Source organism: Ictidomys tridecemlineatus, chromosome 11, assembly GCF_052094955.1.
Source record: "Ictidomys tridecemlineatus isolate mIctTri1 chromosome 11, mIctTri1.hap1, whole genome shotgun sequence".
NCBI classification, from domain to species: domain Eukaryota; kingdom Metazoa; phylum Chordata; class Mammalia; order Rodentia; family Sciuridae; genus Ictidomys; species Ictidomys tridecemlineatus.
Window position 1 is genome coordinate 120,834,990 of NC_135487.1, and position 21,891 is coordinate 120,856,880.

Sequence of the window (21,891 nt, forward strand, 5' to 3'; positions counted from 1 at the left end):
CCAACTCTGCCGTGAAGCTGTGCACCATTTACCCTAGACAGAAATGATCACTACCTCTGTTCTGAAAACACCTTTCTTCCTGCCCTGACATGCAGCTGTCTTTTATCACTCATTTCTTACAAGTGTCGTCCTTCACAGCAGGTTATCAGCACAGCTTCCAACTATAATCCCATCCTGTTGGTCAGAGGTAAACATTTCTTCCTGTGGAAAAAGGGAGCGTCTAGCTTTGTAGTTCCTGAATCATAGACTGTGGATAGTCTTTGACGGTGAAGTCTTAGCATTTTAGTTCTGGGGGCCATAAGGTTTCCTTTCTTTAGCAGATTTCCTAGAAAGTAGGTGATGACTCAGAATGGACATTTAGGGCAAGAGTCTCCTCTGTTTCACAGGAGATCTGCCCCACTGATCAGCAGGCCCCCAGCAGACTGTGACCTGGTCCAGGTTGACCATGGCTAACTTGTGGAGTGGGAGCAGGTCTGCTTGGATGAGACTGGGCCCCCAGGCTGTCATCCCACTGCTAACCATTCCTTCTTCTCCTTGTCTGGCTAACTGCCCCGTCACAGAGGGCTTCGGTTGGAAGAGTCCCTACAATTCCTGCAGTTCATGGAGAACGCGGAGGAAGAGGAAACCTGGATGAGCGAGAAGGCGGCCCTGGTGGCCCGAGGGGATTCTGGAGACACACTGGCTGCTACTAAGGTCGGGAACAAGCAGAATGGATGGGTTTTCTCTCTCTAAATGGGGTCTTTAAATAGCCAATGTCTTCACCTATAACATTAGAAACTTTTCCTGGTGAGAGAAGGAGAAGAGGGGATTATGGATAATTCTGCCAATTTTAAAGTATAAAGATGTGAATATCTGAAGGTATCAGTGAATTGTCCAAAGTTATGGAACCAATCAGGCATGAAAACAGTACTCAAATCTTAATCTGTAATCTCTGGTCTAGAAATCAAAAAGACTTTATGGCTAAATGCTGCTTCTGATAGTTTGGATTCTTTACAGGGCATAAATTTTCTAAAGATTTCCTAAAACCATAATGTTACACTAATTTGAAAAAAAAGTTTTCCCTTATGCCTGGAAATTTGGTCATAAATTTCAGAATATATCATTTTTAGGAGACAAAGAATTTTAATGTATCTTCTAGAAATAAACAGTTCTAGTTAAGAGATGCCACTTTATTTCATTTATTTTTATTATTTTTTAAATTTGTTCTAATTAGTTATACATGATAGCAGAATGCATTTTGATGCATTGTACACAAATGGAGCACAACTTTTCATTTCTCTGGTTGTATATGATACAGAGTTGCACCACATGTTCAGTCACACAGGTACCTAGGATAATGATGTTAATCTCATTCCACCATCTTCCCTACCTCCCATGCCTCCTCCTCTTCCTCCTTCCTCTATACCCAATCAAAGTTCCTCCATTCTCTCCATGCCCCACCTGATGAGACGCCATTTTAAATACAGGGCTGGCTTTCCCAATTAAGAAATAAAGTTTACAGTGTGATCTTGAGTTAATGTAGATTTGACAGCTTTTGAGAGAGTGATTATAAAACAATAATGTTCTAGGAACCTTGAGAACTGTACTTTCTAAAAATTGGGAATTTACCCAAAACTCTATGTGGAGATTAATTTATTTCTCTATAATGACATAAGGAAAACTTAGGTTTGCCAAAGAAAGCTTAAAATCCAAACAGCATATAGTTCAAATTATCAATTCCTGTGGTTTGAAAATGTTTTAGAAAGTGTTCATGCACATCCCTAGACTTGTTGAAGCACTTTAAGGTTTCACATCAAATACTCCAAAGTATTTTCTTTTCAAAAAATTAAGCCCTTTGATTTTGAGAATTATACATTCACGTACATTTTTAAAAAAATAATGCAGAGCTGGGAGCAGTAGCACAATGCCTGTTATCCCAGCAGCTCAGGAGGCTGAGACAGGAGGACCACAGGTTCAAAGTCAGCCTCAGCAACTGGCGAGGCACTAAGCAACTCAGTGAGACCCTGTCTCTAAATAAAATACAAAATTGGGCTGGGGATGTGGCTCAGTGGTTGAGTGACCTTGAGTTCAATCCCTAGTACAAATAATAATAATAATGATGATGATGATCTAGAGAGATCCTATGTATCCTTTACCAAGTTTCCTCCAATGATAATGTCAAGAAAAAGTATAACCAGAATATTGCCACTGCCAAGATTCAGAACATTACTATCACCACAAATATCTCTCTGGTTGCTCTTCTATGGCCACACCCACTTCCTTCCTAACCCTGTCCCATTCCTACCAACTGGAAACCATTAATCTGTTCTATAGTTCTAAAAATTTTTTGTCATTTCAAGGCTGTTATGTGAATGAAATAAGACTATATGTCACTTTTGAAGATTGGCTTTTTCACTCTGCATAAAATGCAGGTGATTAATTCAGCTTTTTATATTACAACAATAGCTCATTCCTTTTTAGTGCTGTATAGTGTCATGGTATGAGCATACACAGTTCAATCACTCACCTGTTGAAGGACATTTGGGTCATTTCTACTTTCTAGCTACTTTGGGGAAAAAACTATTATAAATATTCATATACAGATTTCCAAGCAAATATGATGCTGCATTTTTTGGGGACAAATGCTTAGGAGTCTAATTGCTGTATTATAATCATCTATTAATTTATTTTTTAAAGCCAAACTGTTTTCCAAAGCAGTGTACTGTTTTACAGCCTCATCACCAATTGCACTAGTGATGAAGTTTCTTCATATCTTTGCTAACATTTTGTGTTTTTGCTATTTTATTTTATTTTCACCTATCGGAGAAAACATTCAGCCTTTGACTTTCTGAGCCTGCCTTGTTTCACTCTTTTTATTCTATTTGTTTACCTCACATAAGTACAATCAAGCTATATTTCTGTTTGAAACTGACTTATTTTACTTGACATAATGTCACGTTTTATTTCTGTTGTCACACATTGCATAACGTCCTTCTTTTATAAAGCTGAGCAGTAATCCCATTGTATGTATAGACCACACTTGATTTATCCATTCATCTGTGAATGGACTCTGGCTGTTTTGACATCTCAGCCATTTTGAATAGTGCTGCATTGAACATAGGAATGCTCATATTTTGTCAAGCTCCTGATTTCAATTCCTTTAGATAAATGCCCAGAATCAGGATTTCTAGATCATGTGGTAGTTCTGTTTTCAATTTATTGAGGACCGTTCACACTGTATTTTTCATAGCAACTGCACCATTATAAATGGGGATTATAATGGGTACCAGGGGCCCAATTTCTCCAATCCATCACTAACACTTGCCATCTTTTGATTTTGTTTTTGCTAATAAACAGCCTGACAGGTATGAGATGATTTCGCATTGGGATTTAACTTATATTTTTTTTAGTGATTAGTAACAGTGACTATTTTTTCATGTACCAGTGGGCCATTCATGTCTTCTTTAGCAAAAATTTTACTCAAGTTCTTAGCTCATTTTTGATCAAGTTATTATTTGTTCATTTATTTATTTACTTTTTATTTATTTACTTATTTATAGTAATGAGTTTGAACAGTTCTTTTTATTTTAATTAGGTGAGCAGTTCTTTATACATTCTGAATGTATACAAAGGGTGTGCATGAATTAGCTCTTATTCTGTAGGTTACCATTTCACTCTGTTGATTGTTTGCTCTGCTGTGCACAGAATTTTAGTTTGATGAAGCTCCACTTATTTACTTTGGTTTTTGTTGCCTGTGAGTTTAGTGTCATATCTAGGCAATCATTGCCAAAACCAATGCTCTGAAACTTTTTGCTCTTTTTCTTCCAGGAGTTTTATAGTTTCAGGTCTTAGCTGAAGTCTTTAGTCCACTTTGAGTTTATTTTGAGGTATTATGTAAAATAAGGGCCTATAAGCCCTTTAATAAACTTTAATAAATGGTTTTTCTATAACCATTTATTAAAGAGAAAGTCTTTTCTCCATTGTGCATTTTTGACACTTTTCAGTTGATGGTATGTGCATGGATTCATTTAGGTGATATCGCTTCTGTTCTGTTCTGGTCTGTGTCTTTCTTTATGCCATGCCATACTGTTATTTATAGCTTCATAATATGTTTTGAAATCATGAAGAGTATTCCCTCCAGCTTTTTATTCTTTGTTATCACTGGTTTGGGTATCTATGATTTTTTCTGGTTCCATTATGAGTTTTTAGAATTGATTTGTTCTATTTCTATATAAAAGTGCGGTTAGAATTGTGGTAAGAATTATATTGAATTAGTGGATTGTTTTGGGTAGTATGGACATTTTAACAACATTAAGTCCTTCTAATCTATGAACATGAGATACATCTCCATTTGTTCATATTTTTCTTAATTTCTTACATCAATGTTATGTAATTTTTAGCATTTAAGTTTTTCACCTCCTTGGTTAAACTTATTTTCAAGTAAGATTGTCACCTTTCTTTTGTTTTCAGATAATTCATTGTTAGTATTTAGAAATATAACTGAATTTTGTATATTGATTATTATCCTGTAACTTTCCTGGTTGGTTTATTAATTCTAACAGTTTTATATGGAATTTCTCTCTCTCTCTCTCTCTCTCTCTCTCTCTCTCTATATATATATATATATATATATATATATATATATATATAATCACATTATTTGCAAATAGAGACAATGTACACCTTATTTTCTCATTTAGATGCCTTTTCTTTTTCTTTTCTTTTCTTTTCTTTTCTTTTCTTTTCTTTTCTTTTCTTCTTTTCTTTCCTAATTGCTCTGGCTAGAACTCCCAATACTGGGTTGAATGGACTTAGGAAAATTGCATCTTTACCTCGTTCCTGATCTTAGAGAAAAAGCTTTCAGTTTTTCACCATTGAGTATGATATTAGCTGTGGGATTTTTGTATGTGAAATTTATCATTTTGAGGTACTCTTTCTGTTTCTAGTTTGTTGAGAACTTTTATTGTAAAAGGGTACTGTTGTTCTGCCAATGGGTGTATCACAGATATTTATTTGCCTGTTGAACCATCCTTGCCTGCTAGGAATAAATCCCACTTACTTATGGTATATAATCCTTTTAATGTATTGTTCGATTTAGTTTCCTATTGTTTTTTTGAGGATTTTTGTATTATATTCATCAAGAACATTAGCTTATATTTTTCATCTCCTGTGAGTTCTCTGACTATGATATCAAGGTAATGCTAGTTTCATAAAGACATTTGGAAATGTTCCCAGTCTTCAATTTTCTTAAGTTTGATAAGGATTAGCATTAGTTCTTTAAGTGCTTGGCTGAATTCATCAGTGAAGCCATCTGGTCCAGGGATTTACTCTGAGGTTTCTGATTTCTGATTCAATCTCTGTACTATTTATCAGAGTTTTCTGACTTTCTGTTTCTTCATGACTTAGTCTTGGTAGGTTGTATGTTTCTAAGAATCCATCCCTCCAGACTCCATTTACAGCTTCTGGGGGAAAAAAGGAACATAAAATATAATGCAGCCCATCTTGTTTTAAAAGGAGTGACCATCTGATAGCAATGCTTAAGATCATTGTGCATTGAAAAGGTTTTGTTTTCAAATGGTGATTTTGAAAAAGTATATCTGTCATAGAAATTCTGTTCTTCCTTTAGCCTGGTTTACTATGGTGTTTAAGATAAAATATGAACGAGATGCTATATGACAAGAGGAATGCAAAAAGGCAGCAGTGGTGGTGGTAACGAGGACTGGAATAGATATTTCTTAGGAACATACAGCAAAAGATGGAAAAGCAGTGCTTTTCATGCCTTATTCTCTTCTCTTTCCACTCTGCCAGCTGAACAGATGCCATGTTTCCACTGGGCAGTTGGACACACAGAAGGTTTGCAGTGACATGCAAAGACCGTTTCCTTAACCCTCTTTGCACCACTTTTTGGATAAGTTCTTAGTTTAGGTATCCTAAACTTATTATTATTCTGATAGATGCAACATTTCATAGAATTGTATAAATCTCAGTACAGAGACATCTTTATATATTATCCTCATTTTAAAAATCAGAAAAAGGTAAAGGTCACATGATAAGTTAGAAACGGTGTCAGTTACATTCCAAGTTCTATTTTCCAAGAAGACTACCTTCAACAGAAGACTCTTGAGAGGAATTTTGTACAGTTTTTCCAGAGAGTATAGACACTCATCCAGTCTGTCCATTAACCTGAATCAATCCTGGTGAATAATATTACAATGAGCCTGAATGTGGGTCGAGACAGGTTTTTCAGCCTGGATATTCTGATTTTCACTGATTTCATTTATGCAGAACATTCTAAAGAAGCATGAAGCTTTGACTAATGACTTTACTATCCATGAGACCCGAGTACAAAATGTGTGTGCACAAGGAGAAGATATCCTGAGTAAGGTGAGCTCACCCAGGGACTCCATGTCTAATTTTTATTTTGAGAAAGAAAGTACCCCAAACATAGTCATGAGTAATGCTGAAATCATACACAGAACTTTAGCAACCTCTTCTATGCTTTTGTTGTTTTTTTGTTCCCAAACAACTAATTAGCTACTCAGTGGCTGTTTTCTGGAATTTTGTTCTTCAAGTTCTTATATGTATACCTTTGACCTTTCCTTAAATCCTTTGTTGACACTTTTGCTGTGCTACTAAGATCTTGTCACTGGCTTTGGCCCTAGAGTATTTTAAGAATACAGAGGAACAGAAACATACATATACTTCTTTGTAAGTAGAGAATTATTCTTTTGCTTACATATTACTTTTATAAAACCTCATTGATCTGAGTGCTATGTGACTCTATACCTTCTAGAAGCTCACGTCAACTAAGAAAATGACACTTATGTATACAAACACGACAAGTTCCTCAAATACTAGAGTGGAAATAACCTTCTTGGGAATGGGTGAATAATGGGATGATTACACTAGACTTAGAAGACAGTAGTTATATACTTGGAATAAAAGGGATGAGAATTTTTAATAGTGCTCATGAATTCACATTTCTAGCCTGGGCACTCATTAGTATATGTGTCTGTTTCCCTCTCCCCTCCACCTTGGTGTTGCAGGAAGAAATTCAGAATAAGGAGAAAATTTCTGCCAAGATCCAAGTCCTGAGCGAAAAGGTACCTTCTCTGGCGAATGCAATAGAAGCTTGGAAGTTGCAACTGGAAGATAATCATGCCTTCCAGCAATTTAACTGGAAGGCTGACGTGGTGGAGTCCTGGATAGGTATGTGTCAAGGCTGGGATCCCTTAGATTTAAGAAATCCTGATACATTTCATTTTAGTGTAGTCTCTGGGTATTTTTCTTTCATCACTAAAAAAACAAAAGGTACTCCCTTTATTACCCACACTTATCCATTCTGGACACAGTTATACTCATGCGTATACACACACACACACACACACACACACACACACACACACACACACATACACACACAGCTAGAGGAACTGATAATTCCAGAGAACCCTTTTTTTTTTTTTTGAGGGGGATGTATGATTTCAAAAAGGTAGAATCATCACAAAATATTCTAGGAAATAATCTATAATGTATGATTGATACACTTATAATTTATATCCAGTTTTCAATTTTCCTTTTGTTCTATGAAACACTCAAAAGTTTTCTTAACCCTAGATCTGTTTGTCATTTTTATCCTTCATCAGTTTAGAAACACCAACCATTTTACCCCCCAGTCCCCGCCCATCGCATGAACCACATCCTTGGAGAATCAGGAGTTTTTCATGTTATCTGTGGATAAAAAAAAAAAAAAAAAATCATTCTTTCAAAAAAGGATTCGTTGACGACCAACATATGTTCTCTTTTTATTCATTTTCTTTCCTTTTTAGCTGAGAAGGAAATGAGCCTGAAGACCAAGATCAACGGGGAGGACCTCACTGCCTTCCTCACTCTCCTGGCAAAGCAGGTGAGACCAGGCTGCCATGTTGACAGGTGCCAGGGAGCCTTAAACCCACATCTCACAGAAACTCAGTCCTCTGCAGTGACTTCATTTCCAGGATCTGTGGCTGCATTGTCTGTAGCATCTGTAGTGTGTCCCCTTTTTCCTTCTCAGTATTGGTAACTTGCCACCTCTCTCTGTTTCCCCCGACCTCTCTCACATACTAGCTTTGTGGCCTTGGTATTCATCATCTTGCAGAGAATCAACTTTTGGCTTTTTAATTTTTTTTTTCTCTGTTTACTGGTGCATTCTATTGCACGAATGACTGTACTAGTCCATTTTTGGTTATAATGCAGGTTAATTTCATCAAGAGGGGAAGTTTATTTAATTCAAAGTTTGAGGATGGAAGTCCAAACAGCATAATGAGGGCCCTCGTAGAAACATGTGCAAAAAGAAGTCACGTCTTCATGCATGTGTTTTGTATAATGATGAGGGTCTCCTTCCACCATCCTTGCTATTCCCCTTCTCTCTCCCTTTCTCTCCCACCCCTCTTCCCTATCTAGAGGTAATCTTCCTCTCCTGCTCTCCCTCCCTACCCCACTTTGAGTCACCCCCCCCTTATATCAGAGAAAACATATGGCATTTGTTTTTTGCCGTGAACAGACTTTATATACAGAGTTATGAAAAACTGTGCTGTGAATGGATAATTATGAATTAATACACTCCACTATTGTCATGTATGAAATAAATAAATAAATAAAGAAGTCACAGCTAGAGACAAGAAGCCAGAGAGAGTCAGGGGTTCCACAGTACCTGCTGAGGGTGCACTTCCAATTGACCTACATACCTGCGTAACTCACCCCACCCGCTAAAGGTCCTACACTCATCACATTGAGGACTAAGCTTCCAACACATAAGACTTTGGGGGAAGTATATGTGTTTAAGCCATATCCAATCTAGGGCAATATCTTTTTATCTCTTTTTCATTTTCTTGTAGATCAACTTGATGCTCTTGTTGTTGTTTTTCTTTTTCTAAAATTTCTTGAGATGGTAAAAAAATTAACCATTCTTCTTTTCTCATGGAGGCACATGAATGTAAGTATATAAATTTCCCCTAAGCAAGGATTTAGCTGTATTCCACAAATTTTGTCATTTTCATTATCTTTCAGTTAAACTTTTCTGCTACATCTAATTAAGTTTCTTTTTTAACCTATTCATTATTTAATTTGTAAACACTGGGAAGTTTTAAAAATACGTTGTTATTTTTATATATTTTTGTCTAGGTTAAAAGTTTAGGTGGAATCATGAAATCATCTTATGTGCTGATACTTTTGAAATACTTATGAAATGCTCCTCTTTCTAGTCCATAACAGTTCTTGACTTAAACACTTCTATTCAGATAGTAATATATTACACTAATTTTCTTTTTTTAATGTTTGCAGTGTATATCTATTTCTATCCTTTGGATATTTTTAAAGTTTTATATAATAATATATTAGATGTGTCTCTTGTAAATATCATGCTTTTGGGTATTACTTTACTTTTTCTAACGTGATAATTTTTATTGAAAAAATGAGTTTATTTATAGTTTATTTACATTTGTGAATTAAAGAAATTATTTCACAAGTTTTGGTTTAAAGAGGTAATTTAACGACCCTTCTCCATCCAGTCTCCTCAATTTTTGATCAGGTATTAAAGTGATTCCAAACATAGTTTCAGCATTTATTTCATTTTTATTTGTTGAGGGTTTGAACACATTGCTCTTACTCCTCAGGCCTTTTAGAAGTTTTAACTAAAGTCCTATAATCAGGGCTTCTCTGTCTTGATGGATCCTGAAGTCAGCCTTGTAACACTACCAAAAATTCTACTTGGCGTTTTAGACCCTTAGCTATTTCTGTTTGGCTTCTAGGACGTGTTTCCTAAGCAGTTTAGGAATTTAAAATGCCTTGAGAGGGAAGGGAGGCCAATATTGAACCAACTTTTCTACAGTTTTATTTTTATGTCCCCTCCAATCTTTTGTTCCCCAGATTTTTTTTTTTATTTTTATTTTTTTTACTTTTATCCAGGTGTTAAAATTGTTCTCAAAGGGAGATTTGGTCTAACACAAGCCAACATGTAAAGCTAGAAATTAAATTCCTGAATTTTTTGATGTTGGTATCAACAGCTCCACAAAATAATAAATTTGTGTAACTGCCACCTGTATGAGGTCTTTTTTTAGTTTGTGCACTTCCAAGGTCTTTAGTAGGACACTGCTACTAATTAGAACAGAGTGTATAGTAAGAGATGTAAGAGAGCCTGGGAAAGTGTGCATGCTATAGAAAGGTTTAATTTCGATGGGGAAAATTTGGAATATAATATTATGATCCAATATTCCCTTAATATTAGTTTTTATAACTAGTCTAACATCGGATTATGAAGTCTACATACAGTGGGACATAGCCAAAATTCCAAATCCAAGTGTTCCCTGAAGCCTTTAAGTCATGTTTGCTGTTTCTTGGCCAGCACCCTAATTCTTGCCTTGTCTTCATCTTTTAAGTGATAAAAGTCTGAGGAAGCCAGATGTGAATGACCTCCTGGAACCCATATGTTTTTCCTGCTGATTGCCTCTCTATTGATCTTTCTCAGGACACACTGGATGCCAGTCTTCAGAGCTTCCAACAAGAGCAACTTGCTGAGATCACTGAGCTGAAGGACCAACTGGTAGCTGCTCAGCACAGCCAGAGCAAAGCCATTGAGGAGCGCCATGATGCCTTGCAAAGGCGCTGGGAGCAGTTGCTGGAAGCCTCTGCAGCCCACAGAGAGAAATTGCTGGAAAAGCAGCTGCCTCTGCAGAAAGTAAGGAAAAGGATGAGGCATGGTTAGGTCTCAGCCATATGGACATTAACCATGGAATTTAGAAATAGACACTGGAAACCCTGTTTGGAAAATCTAAAGACAAATTAGGGCATTGAAAGAGATCAAGAAGATATTCTGGTTGAATGAAAATGAGTCCTTTTTTTCCTTAGATCAAAAGGTGGGCTTTTAAAAATGGATTGATGGGTTATACAACCAACTTGAGACGGAAGTCAGAAACACGTAGTTAATAGAAGAGGTGGTTGGAACAGAAGGGTAGAAGGTCTTCGCCGCATACTTAGAACTAAAACTGGCAGGGAGGAGTGAAGGCTGACCTTGTAGTTTTATCTAACTCAAATAAAGGGAGTACAGGATAGTAGCCATAAAACATGTTCTCAACTCATATTGACATTTCCTAGGTCAGGTGACATTTCTTTTGAAACTTGCTTCCCCGTTTAAGAAAAAGGACAATATTGCCAACCTCTCCTGACTTCCTCTGTCATTACTACTAAAATAGATGATGGATCTGAAAATGAAATAGAAACCACTAACTTCTATATGGATATAAGTGATTAATTTTTTTTCCAGTGGTGGCTACTAAGGCATTGTGTATATATTATAAAGTATATCAATAATAAAAGAGGGTCAAGGAAATTTTTGAGCATCCCCAGACTCGAAGAAGCATTGTACTTGGCAATAAGTTAAGGCAGGGAGTTCGAGAAATTGAGAAACAAACACACACATGAAAGTCAGTCTGGACCCTTAGTTAATTTCTACTCTGCTTAAGTGTTAGGTAGCAGTTAGACATAATCAGTCAGTCAGGGGTTGAAAAAACATAGTACAGAGCAAACCAGTCAATCAACAGCTCTGCCTTAGTGGAGTTGTACAGGCTGACAAAGATAGCTCTTTCAGGACCCTTGCCTAACCCCAGCTTTATAAACTATTCCTCCTTCTACAGGAGAAAGTATAGATAAATTCAGGAGGTAAGAATCAAGGGTGAGTGTATGCATTAAAAGGGCCTGATGGCTACAACATCCTAAGCAAGATCACTCTCAATACAGACCTTAGATTTGCAAACTTGGAAAACAGGACAATTGAGACCAACCTATACTGACAATAAATTCTGTAAACCCAAGTTCTAACTAGAATCTGTCAGCTGGGCCAAGATAACCAAGACTTGCCATTAGGCTGCTAATCAATATAGTATTAATCCAGAGCTTGAAGGTGATACTTGAGTGGATATTTCTAACAACTCTGTCCTCATACCTCAATAAAACTGAGCTCACAAAAAAAGGTGTTGTCACTCAGGATGGCCCTTCTTCTCCCTTTGGGGGTACCTTTATTTTTAACAGACTTTGCTGATTTTACTATATTTTATGCCTTTCTTGAAATTCTCTGCTGCAAGAATACAAGAACCCAGAACACAATGCAAATCTCTGTTAATAAAAGAACATAGGACCTACAGAAACAAATCTTAAATGAAAAAATAAATAAATCAATTAACAATATATATTGTTGAAGTAAGTTCACAAGATAAGAAGTAATGGTTATAATACCTTTATCCCTTTCAACTCCATTTAGGTGAATTTTCTTTAAGTCTTGTGGTGGGTAGGAGAGGAAACCCAATTTCATATTTTCTCAAGATAGATCTCCTTAGAAATACAATCTGCTGACCCAAAATCTAGGTTGCATTTTAAGTCTAAAACTATTTTTGATCACCTGCCGTTTGTAAAAATCTGTGCTTCTTTGGAAAGACTCTTTTAGTAATTCAGTCTTTCAAGAGCTTGGGCAACTTGAGACAATACGTAGATCCATGCTAAGGATGTAGGTCAAGTGTAGGAAATGTTTTAAAGCCGTGGTTTGAGAAGCTTCCCAAGTGAGATTAGATTTGAACAAGGGTTACTGGGAAGCTAGGAAAATGACTTAGTATGCTTAGAACTGTCAGCAGGATGTGGTCTGCAGAAACTTGGAGGGAAAAAAGAGGAGGTGGATAAAGAATAAAAGAGTTGCCTGATTTGTAGTAATTTTTCCCTGTATTTGTTCATCATCCATTTCTGCGTGTCTTGTGTGCACCAGATAAAACCTGAGCTCATGCTACCATAAGGAATGCAGTTGTAAACTACCTTGCCACTCTCTTAAGAGGTGAAATAACTTTCAGAGTCATTCAGGTTTTCATTTGTAAATGATGAAAGACTTGACTAGTTTCACACAGTAAGAAAATTCTAAGCTGTTCCTCTCCTGTCCGTTCATCTGATCACATGGTCCCTCCTGTAGTTCATCCCTTTGAGAGTGCCGGCTCTCAGAAGACAGTCATTATTTTTATCCACCATCTCCTCTTCTGCTGAGAAGCTTTATCAGGAGGGATGAGTCTGTCTGGTTCTTCCTCTGCAGGCTGAGGAGCTCTTCATGGAATTCGCACACAAGGCTTCAGCTTTCAACAACTGGTGTGAGAACGTGGAAGAGGACCTGTCGCAGCCTGTGCACTGCGTGTCGCTGCAGGAGGTCCGGCAGCTGCAGAAGGAGCACGAAGCCTTCCTGGCCTCGCTGGCTGGGGCTCAGGAAGACTTCAACTGTTTGGTGGCACTAGACAAGCAGATTAAGGCCTTAAATGTGCCTTCTAGCCCTTACACCTGGCTGACGGTGGAGGTGCTGGAAAGGATCTGGAAGCAACTACCTGACATGATCAAGGTAACTTGAGGCAAAAGAGTGATTTTGCCTGCAGTGAGCATGACCACTAAATTTGTCATCCACTTTGGTGTCTTACAAGACAAAAAGAAACATTGTTAGTACTTAAACTGAGAAAGGAGTCACAAACTAACACTAAGAAACATTGGGCAATAGTTTAGTGTTAGTTTGTGACAAAGGAGTCACAAACTAACACTAAGAAACATTGGGCATATGTGTGTGCATATGTATGTATTCATAAGTCCTATCTCTCCCCCATCCAAGGCATCCTCTACTTTATACATACCACCCAAACTGATTTTTATGAGTTTGTTTTTAATTTTTGTTATCTATGATGATGGGCATTATTGAAACTATGAAAAGTGAAAAAAATAAAAGGCTAACCAATAAGAACTCACCCCATCACCATTTTTAATGGCAACTCTTATTATTATCTTCCCATTTAAAGATGATTATCTGGTCTTTTAAATTTAATTTTACCCCCCTCCACACACACACACACACACACACACACACACACACACACACACATATCAAAAAAAGAAAAAAGATTGAGAAGAGGGGAAGTTTGCTGTTATGAATCATTTACTTGTTACTAGATATTCCTGTAAGTACTTACGTGGAGCGGCACAAGCCTTTTCTACATTTTGGAGATGGGAGGAGGTGGGGTAAGAAGAAATAGGAACATATAGACATGTGCCTGTGGAAGATAGGTTAGATTTTGGAGAGGGATGTCCAACTAAGCTGACAAACTGGTTCTCTAACGGCAAAGGCAGGTTTTTCATGTGAGTCTTACTGTCTGGTTTGGGTTTTAGGAGCGAGAGCAGGAGCTACAAAAAGAAGAGGCAAGACAAGTCAAGAACTTTGAGATGTGCCAAGAGTTTGAGCAGAATGCTAGTGCCTTCCTTCAGTGGATCCAGGAGACCAGGTGTGCTGGGCTCCCTCCAACCCCACACCCCGAAGCCACACACATTATTTGATGACATGCATTCTGAAGGGGAGTGGAGAGATTTCCATGGCATGTACTATGTCCCCAAATCACATACTGACTGTGCTATAATTTTGGATTTGATTGCTTTAATCCTTATAGCTTCAAAAAATAAGAATTTCATCCTGCCACCATATTCACCCTTCTTTATTCTCTCCTTAATATTCAAAGTTTCCTCCTGTTGCCTATAATTGCAGTCCAAAATAATAACAATCCTTATGTTTACATGACACATTGCACTTTACAAATTGCTTCCTATCTCTGATCTTAACTTTCAGAGCAACATTGAAAAACGCAAGGAACAAATATTGTTACTTCTAAGTGTGTGAAGATATTCACCTAATAAATTCACTTGCTTAAGGTCACATATGTACTTATCGGCACAACAAGAAGCTCATATGTACTTATTGGCACCTACCATGAAGCTCTTATTTTGCCTGCCCCCTAGAGTTTTAATGAAAATCAAATGAGCTAATAAGCCTAAAGTGTTCTATACATGAAGATAATATTTATCACATCTCCTCTGGAAATGACCTGGAAAAGTGAAAATCTAAAGGATACAGTTGTTAGAACAAATGGTCCAAGTTGGTAGAATGTATGTATTGGGTAGGTCAGAATTGTGGAGTTTTGATGTTTAAATGAGTGGCTGGAGAAGCCATAACATATGCTGCTTCTATATACTCATTGGTAAGGAAAATGAGATGAACAAAAAGAATTCTTGCATCATGTCTAAAAATACATAGGAAATAGCACATTCTCCTCTGTCTCTGGTTCGGTTCCCTTATCAGGCCCTGGCAGTGTGTGCTCAGCACTAAACATCTGCTCTTTACATCTGTGCTCTCTATCCTAAAGCAAGGAGCTTCAACGAAAAGCTTAGAGTTTCTCAGGGTCGGGGAGACTTTGGAAACAGAGTGGAAAGCTTCATATTTTATGGCAACAAATGACCTAGAATGTTTCGTAGATCTGAAGGAACAAGATGATTGAAATGATCCATGTTAACATATGATCTCTCTTTTCTCTCTTCCAATTCATGTTCCGGTCCTTCGAATCCAGGGCTTATTTTCTGGATGGGTCAGTATTTCATGCTATCATGTTTGTTTTCTTATATTATTCTGGAAGAATTAAGAATAAGAATTATTTTCTTATATTATTCTGGAAAATAAGGAGATCTTAGAACTGAGGCATCATGATCCCATTACATTATGATAATGCATAAATAAAAATGTGGGATGAGAAAGAAGCTAATTTATTTTATTCTACCCCTATATTCCAGTAGATGGAGCCTTGTTGACATTGTTTAAGTGTGCAGAGTCAGCCCAATATTTACCGGATCTGCATCTGTGGTTTCAACCAAATGTAGATTGAAAATATTCGTGAAAACTATTGTCTGTACTGAACATTTACAATATTTTTCTTATTATCACCTAAACAGTATGATATATCAACTATTTGCTTAATAATTACATCATAATTAGGAATTACGGGTAATCTAGAGATGATTTAAAGTTCATGGGAGGTGAGGGGGGGTTATATGAAAATATGTGCCATTTTATAAAAGGGACTTGAATAGCCACAATTTGGGTATTCATAGGGATCCTGGAACCAATCCCCATGGGTACCAAGGGATGACTGTATGTAATAATAGAACTAGAAATACACATGCAAGTCTTTCCTACGCAGAGAAGAAATAACTAGGCAGTCCTGTGTCCTTCTCATCAATCTGAACGATTGCCACAAACAGAAGGTTTGGTTTGAAAATTTAGTTTTGTGAAACTTCATTTTATAGAAGCCTTATAACTTGGGAGAAGTAGAGGCAGAGATGTGTAGGCGCTTCAAGTTGTTACATCTGCGTGAAATATTGTCCTCTGATATTATGACTAATGTATTCCTTTGATTCTTAATTAGATCATTACTCAAAGAAACAGGAACTCTAGAAGCCCAATTGGATGCAAATAAAGTAAGTAATGATTGTTTATTCGCTGAAGACATTGCCAGAATTTAAAAAAGAACTCAAGAGAAATCACTTAACAGCAACATGGTGATGTTTTTAGGTAAATATCACCATAAATCCCAAAGCTAAGGATGCAGTCCCACCTCTTGCCATCAAGTGGCACTCTAACCACAGGCCACCACACTGTAGATATGGACCTCAGTTTTGCATTTATACAATGAGCTAATATCTCTATTACAGAGTTGCTGTAACAATTAAGTAAGGGAGCAGATAGAAAGGTTCCTAGCTTACAGCCTGGAACATCAGTGAATCTGTGCTCTTACTTAATGTGGTAAAATGTTATAACTGAATCTAGATCATCTCCCAACAATTGAGTGAAACAATGGGCATAGAATAGTGTTTCTCCATCTTATTTTCAATTGCCTTTTCCCAAGAGGAAAATAAAATAAATACATTTAATTAAATTTAATTTCTTCATAACAACAGAAGAGTAAGGTGTCAACTAGAGTTGATATTTGGAGGACCCCCAAGCCTTATAACATCTAACTTTTCTCTCACAACCCTCACCATCATCATATCCAATTCATTCCTCCTCTCCTTGGGGGACAATATTCCCTCAATGAGAAATCATAGGCAATTTGCAGAAATTTGCCGTATAATGTGCTTGGGTATCAGCAGCAACCCATGCACATCTGCAGGATGATGAAAGGGTCCAGGATTGAACACTTAGAGCTCAGCCACAATCAATAATGCAGATAATTCACATGCAATCACTGGGAGTTGATGATGCATGAGTCCCAGAAATTCTGCTCTTCTTTATTTCCAAGATATGGCTATTAACCCTAAACTTCATATTTTAAAGAATAGAAGGGGGACTGGTAAGGTAGGAGAAGGGTATTAGGGGAAGGCAGGAGGAGGGGACAAGGGAACGAATGGGGAATTAAATTGATCAAATCTAAGTGCATGTATGAATATGCCCCAGTGAAAACAACTAGACTAGTATAATTATTATGCACCAATAAAAACATTTAAAAGAGAATACCAGAATGATAGGCATCATCTCACCTAAACATCCCACTACTCCAGAAACGAGGACTACATTGTGAAGTGATTTTCATAAAAGAGAAGCAGGTTCCTGAAAATAATTCCTGAGCAATTCAGTGAAACTCAAGTTCCTCAGTCTCTTCACTTCTGTCTCCAGCTGTGGAGCTGGAAGTCTGACTGACTACCTCTCTTCTCTTTATCCAGAGGAAGCAGAAGGAGATCCAGGCCATGAAGCGTCAGTTGACCAAGATCGAGGACCTGGGAGACAACATGGAAGAGGCTCTGATCCTCGACATCAAATACAGCACCATTGGTCTGGCCCAGCAGTGGGACCAGCTCCACGAGCTGGGGATGCGAATGCAGCACAATCTGGAGCAACAGATCCAAGCCAAGTATGGAGGGTCGACAGCCAGGGCAGGGACGGTGCAGGAACTGAACCAAGGGCTGGGGATGGGGTACTAGATTGAAGAGCTGCTTCAGGAGTACTGCACTCACCTCCACAGCCAGTGCTCTTTCTCATTTCCACAGAGGGACTATTTCACTTTACACTGGGATCTATAACGAAATAAGACACATGCCTTTTCCCGAGTCTGCCCATTATCTACCTTGACAAGTGACTCCATTCAATTTTTGGAGTCCCTTCACCATCTTGTGTGATCTATTCAGAAAACATTCTCTTTAGCAAAATGTCATTCAAAATATAATATCTAGAATGGGAGAAATATTCAGGTATGGCCTAATAGAGCAGAACAGTAAAAATGTTTTTTAAAGATAAATTATCTCAAAGCAGCTTTTTTAGGCCTCCATAAATTTTTGGCAGTTTTTTTTTTTTAATCTATATCAGGAATTGGCAAGGAATCCTGTAAAGGCCTTGTTATAAATGCTTTCGTCTTTGTGAGTCCAGTGGTTTCAGTTGTAGCATTTCAGCTTGGCTGATGTAGTTGCAAGGTAGCCATATATCATTCATACAGGAATGAACATGTTCCAGCAAAATTTTATTTATGGGCACTAAAGTTTGAATTCTATATAAATTTCAGGTTTCATCAAATGCTCTCTTTTTTGGATTATTTTCAACTGTATGAAATATGGAAACCCCATTCTTGACACATGGACTGTAAAAACAGAGGGCAGGCTGGATTTGGCCCCTGGAGCACAGTTTGTCAAACTCTGAGCTAGATGACTCAAATAGTGAATGTTTCTTAAAACTCCTCTCTCTTCCATGTGGGATGTCTTTTGCTGCTCTTGTTTTATTTAATGGATTAATTTCTGCTTTCCTTTCAGGGATACCATAGGTGTGAGTGAGGAGACTCTAAAGGAGTTTAGCACCACCTATAAGTGAGTAGAACTTCCTAGTTGACTGGTGCTTTGTTTCCCAGTCCATTCAGAATTAGTTGAAAACTAACTAATCCTTTTTTTTCCCCTCTGACTTGATGAGATCTTAAATGAAGATCTAAATATGTTAATTTGCTTCAGCTACAGCTTTTAAAATGAAATGCCTATAAGATTCTTGGACTAAATACATTTCATTTATGCTCAATTCTTTATGATTTTCCTTCTATTCATTAGGTTAAAAAAATACAGAGATACAGATAGGCTCTCTATTCTCTCAAGACCTATGACATGTCTAAAAACTTGTAGCTAATGCAACAAGAAAGACCTGTTCCTTTTTGTTTTAGTCCTGGTTCTCTCTTGAGCTTGATAACATGTTTTTATTCTTTAGACACTTTGATGAGAATTTGACAGGGCGCTTGACTCACAAAGAATTCAGGTCCTGCCTGCGAGGACTCAATTATTACTTGCCCATGGTGGAGGAGGATGAACCAGAGCCTAAGTTTGAGAAGTTCCTGGATGCTGTGGATCCAGGAAGGTAAGAGGAGGACCAAGAGTCAGATCCAGGCAGGGATTGGGGCTTGGACGGTGTTTTAATCAGGCTTTTCACTGTTGCAACTAAAAGGTCTGATCAGAACAACTGTAAAGGAGGAAAAGTTTATTTGAGGGCTCTTGGTTTCAGAGGTCTTAGTTCATAGAAGGCTGGCTCCATTCCTTGGGACCTGAGATAGGGCAGAGGAGGAAGAGTGTGGCAGAGGGATGTGGTTCATATGATGATCAGGAAGCAGAGAGAGAGAGAGAGAGAGAACCAACCATAAATGAATTGGGCACCTCTTGATTTTCTTTCATGAATAACTGAGAAGTAAATGGCATTAATTCCAACTCAGTCCCTCATTCTGCAATTTTCCCAATTCATGTTGTATGTTTGATTTATGAATTTCAGCTATTTCAAAGGATGGAACTTGAGAGAAGATTCCTTTCACATATATGAGATATTAAGGAATGTTAGATGATTCAAGAGCTAACACTTGAGGGTAGAGGTGTGTGTATTATGAGAGTGGTGTAGTCAAAGACAGAATAAGTTACTGTTTGGGACCAATGCTTTCTAATACAGAAGACCAAAGAAGACAAGCCATTCTTTAAATATGTGGGACTGGTGCTGATGGGAAATTCCAAAACTGTGTAAAGAGACCAACCCATGCAGAACAGAGTCTAGAGCTTATCAATATTTATTTGTCTGTAATGTGGGTAGATTATCAAGACGAAGAGAGCTTATTTAAGGAGGAACTTGGAGAACAGAGATGCTCTCTGTCTTCTGAACACTGAATAGCATGGAAGAGAGCCTGCCTTCTTCTCTGACTTGGGAAGGTCCCTCTTCTCCTCCATTTCTCCTACAGGAAAGGCTATGTCTCACTGGAGGAGTATACATCATTCCTGATTGACAAGGAGTCGGAGAACATCAAGACCAGTGATGAGATAGAGAATGCTTTCCAATCCCTGGCAGAGGGCAAGGCCTATATTACCAAAGAGGACTTGAAGCAGGTCAGATTCCAGTTCTTTCATGATCTGGATTATGGTCATCTCAGTCTTGGTAGACTTACTTTGAAAACCCCACCCACCTACCTTCCACATTTTCTTTTCCCTCAGACTTCCTTTTTCACAATATGTCATTTGTTTGGTTACTTCATTTGGTCTTAATGAAGCTCAAAAACCTACAGTGCTTCTCTGATGACTAACAGAGTCAATCCAAAACCTACAGCTCAGCTTTTAATGCTAATTCATTTCCCTTGTGTTTAACAAGTCAAATTTAGGCAATGAGAGTGAACAGTGATAATGAGTTAGCTCTTTCCTTGAAGAAAGAGCCACGCTGGAAATCTGAGGTGGTCTTTTTCATTACAAATCATGAATTTATGAATAAAAGTTGTGATAAGAGCGGAGCTTGTTCCTCCCTCCAAAAGCTCTCCACCTCCTACACTTAGAGCATACAAAATGCCTCAGGGAACCAGCCATTTCAAGTCTCTGTAACGCTGTTTTTCTATTTTTATGTTTTTTAGGCCTTAACCCCAGAACAGGTGTCATTCTGTACCATACATATGCAGCAGTATATGGACCCACGGGGTCGAAGTCAGCCTGCTGGCTATGATTATGTTGGCTTCACCAATTCCTACTTTGGCAATTGATGAGCAGATTGTTGAGGATCATGGAAAACCTCGGTTTGGGGGAAAGTATTGGGAAATGAAGGAAACAGGGAGGGTGGAGGGTGAAAAGATGTGTGTGTGTGTGTGTGTGTGTGTGTGTGTGTGTGTGTGTGTGTGTGCGCGCGCGCGCTACATTTATTGCAGGATTTAAAAAATATATCAAGCTTGTGGGCATGGGTGAGAAGTTAACAGAGTTGGAGGAGAGGAAGCTATGGGCTTATTTTGGAGGCAACTAGTCACTGCTGAGGAGTGCCAGGCTTTATTTTTTGCTTGTTAGGTTTCTGTATACCTTTATCATTTTCTTGTGTTTAAATTAGAAAATAAAGTATGTTTTTAAAGGGAGAAATGAAATAAAATGTTTCTGGCCCAATTGAGCTTGTGCATTACTTAGCTAATTGTACTGTAAAGAATGGCTATAGTAATTTGCCAAGGTCTTTTGCCAAATGGCAAGGTAATTTGCCATTTCTTTTTAGCTTTAGAAGTTCTTTAAATTCTTACATTTGAAAATGAAGATATTTGATTTTCTGGGGAACTGCAATATTTTTGTCTGTAAAATGGAACCATATGGAGATCAGCATGGAGAACTTTTTTTCTTTTAACTTGTTCCTTTTTCATACTTTATCATTATAGTAGATGTTATCATTATGAGAAGGACAAAATTCCAGCATAGCAGGGCTCCCCTCCTTGTTTTCCAATTGCCTGAATTTCTTCGTAAGTTTTAATGTAGTAAAAAGAACATTTGTGTTATTTTTTTTAAATAATCTTCAATTAAAAAGTCAATGGAGTTTTAATAAAATTACAAATTATAGAAAAAAAAAGAGGCAGTGTTCTCACCAGGAATTTTCAAGACAGATTTGTTCTGAAGAAGTTCAAATGCTTATATTCTGGCCTGATTTGTAAAAAGGTGATGGTGTCATTTGGTTATGAGAATTCTTAGGTCTTTTTTTTGCTTCGAATAAAAGTCCTAATATCCCACATAAATAGCCCTCACTTCTCAATACATGCA

The 21,891-nt window shown here is 37.5% G+C and overlaps 1 protein-coding gene across 1 annotated transcript in view; it reads left to right on the forward strand.

The window, feature by feature from the left end:
* Positions 1–21,891, forward strand: part of Spta1 (spectrin alpha, erythrocytic 1) — a 72,522-nt gene extending 50,631 nt beyond the window's left edge. The window contains exons 38-51 of the mRNA XM_005339400.5: positions 561–693; positions 6,265–6,363; positions 7,026–7,188; positions 7,809–7,885; positions 10,484–10,693; positions 13,082–13,378; positions 14,191–14,303; positions 15,417–15,434; positions 16,269–16,320; positions 17,563–17,750; positions 18,640–18,693; positions 19,079–19,225; positions 20,085–20,229; positions 20,742–21,891. Of these exons, the coding sequence (XP_005339457.2) occupies positions 561–693; positions 6,265–6,363; positions 7,026–7,188; positions 7,809–7,885; positions 10,484–10,693; positions 13,082–13,378; positions 14,191–14,303; positions 15,417–15,434; positions 16,269–16,320; positions 17,563–17,750; positions 18,640–18,693; positions 19,079–19,225; positions 20,085–20,229; positions 20,742–20,867 (1,822 nt within the window). The 3' untranslated portion in view covers positions 20,868–21,891. The remainder of the gene's footprint in view (positions 1–560; positions 694–6,264; positions 6,364–7,025; positions 7,189–7,808; positions 7,886–10,483; positions 10,694–13,081; positions 13,379–14,190; positions 14,304–15,416; positions 15,435–16,268; positions 16,321–17,562; positions 17,751–18,639; positions 18,694–19,078; positions 19,226–20,084; positions 20,230–20,741) is intronic.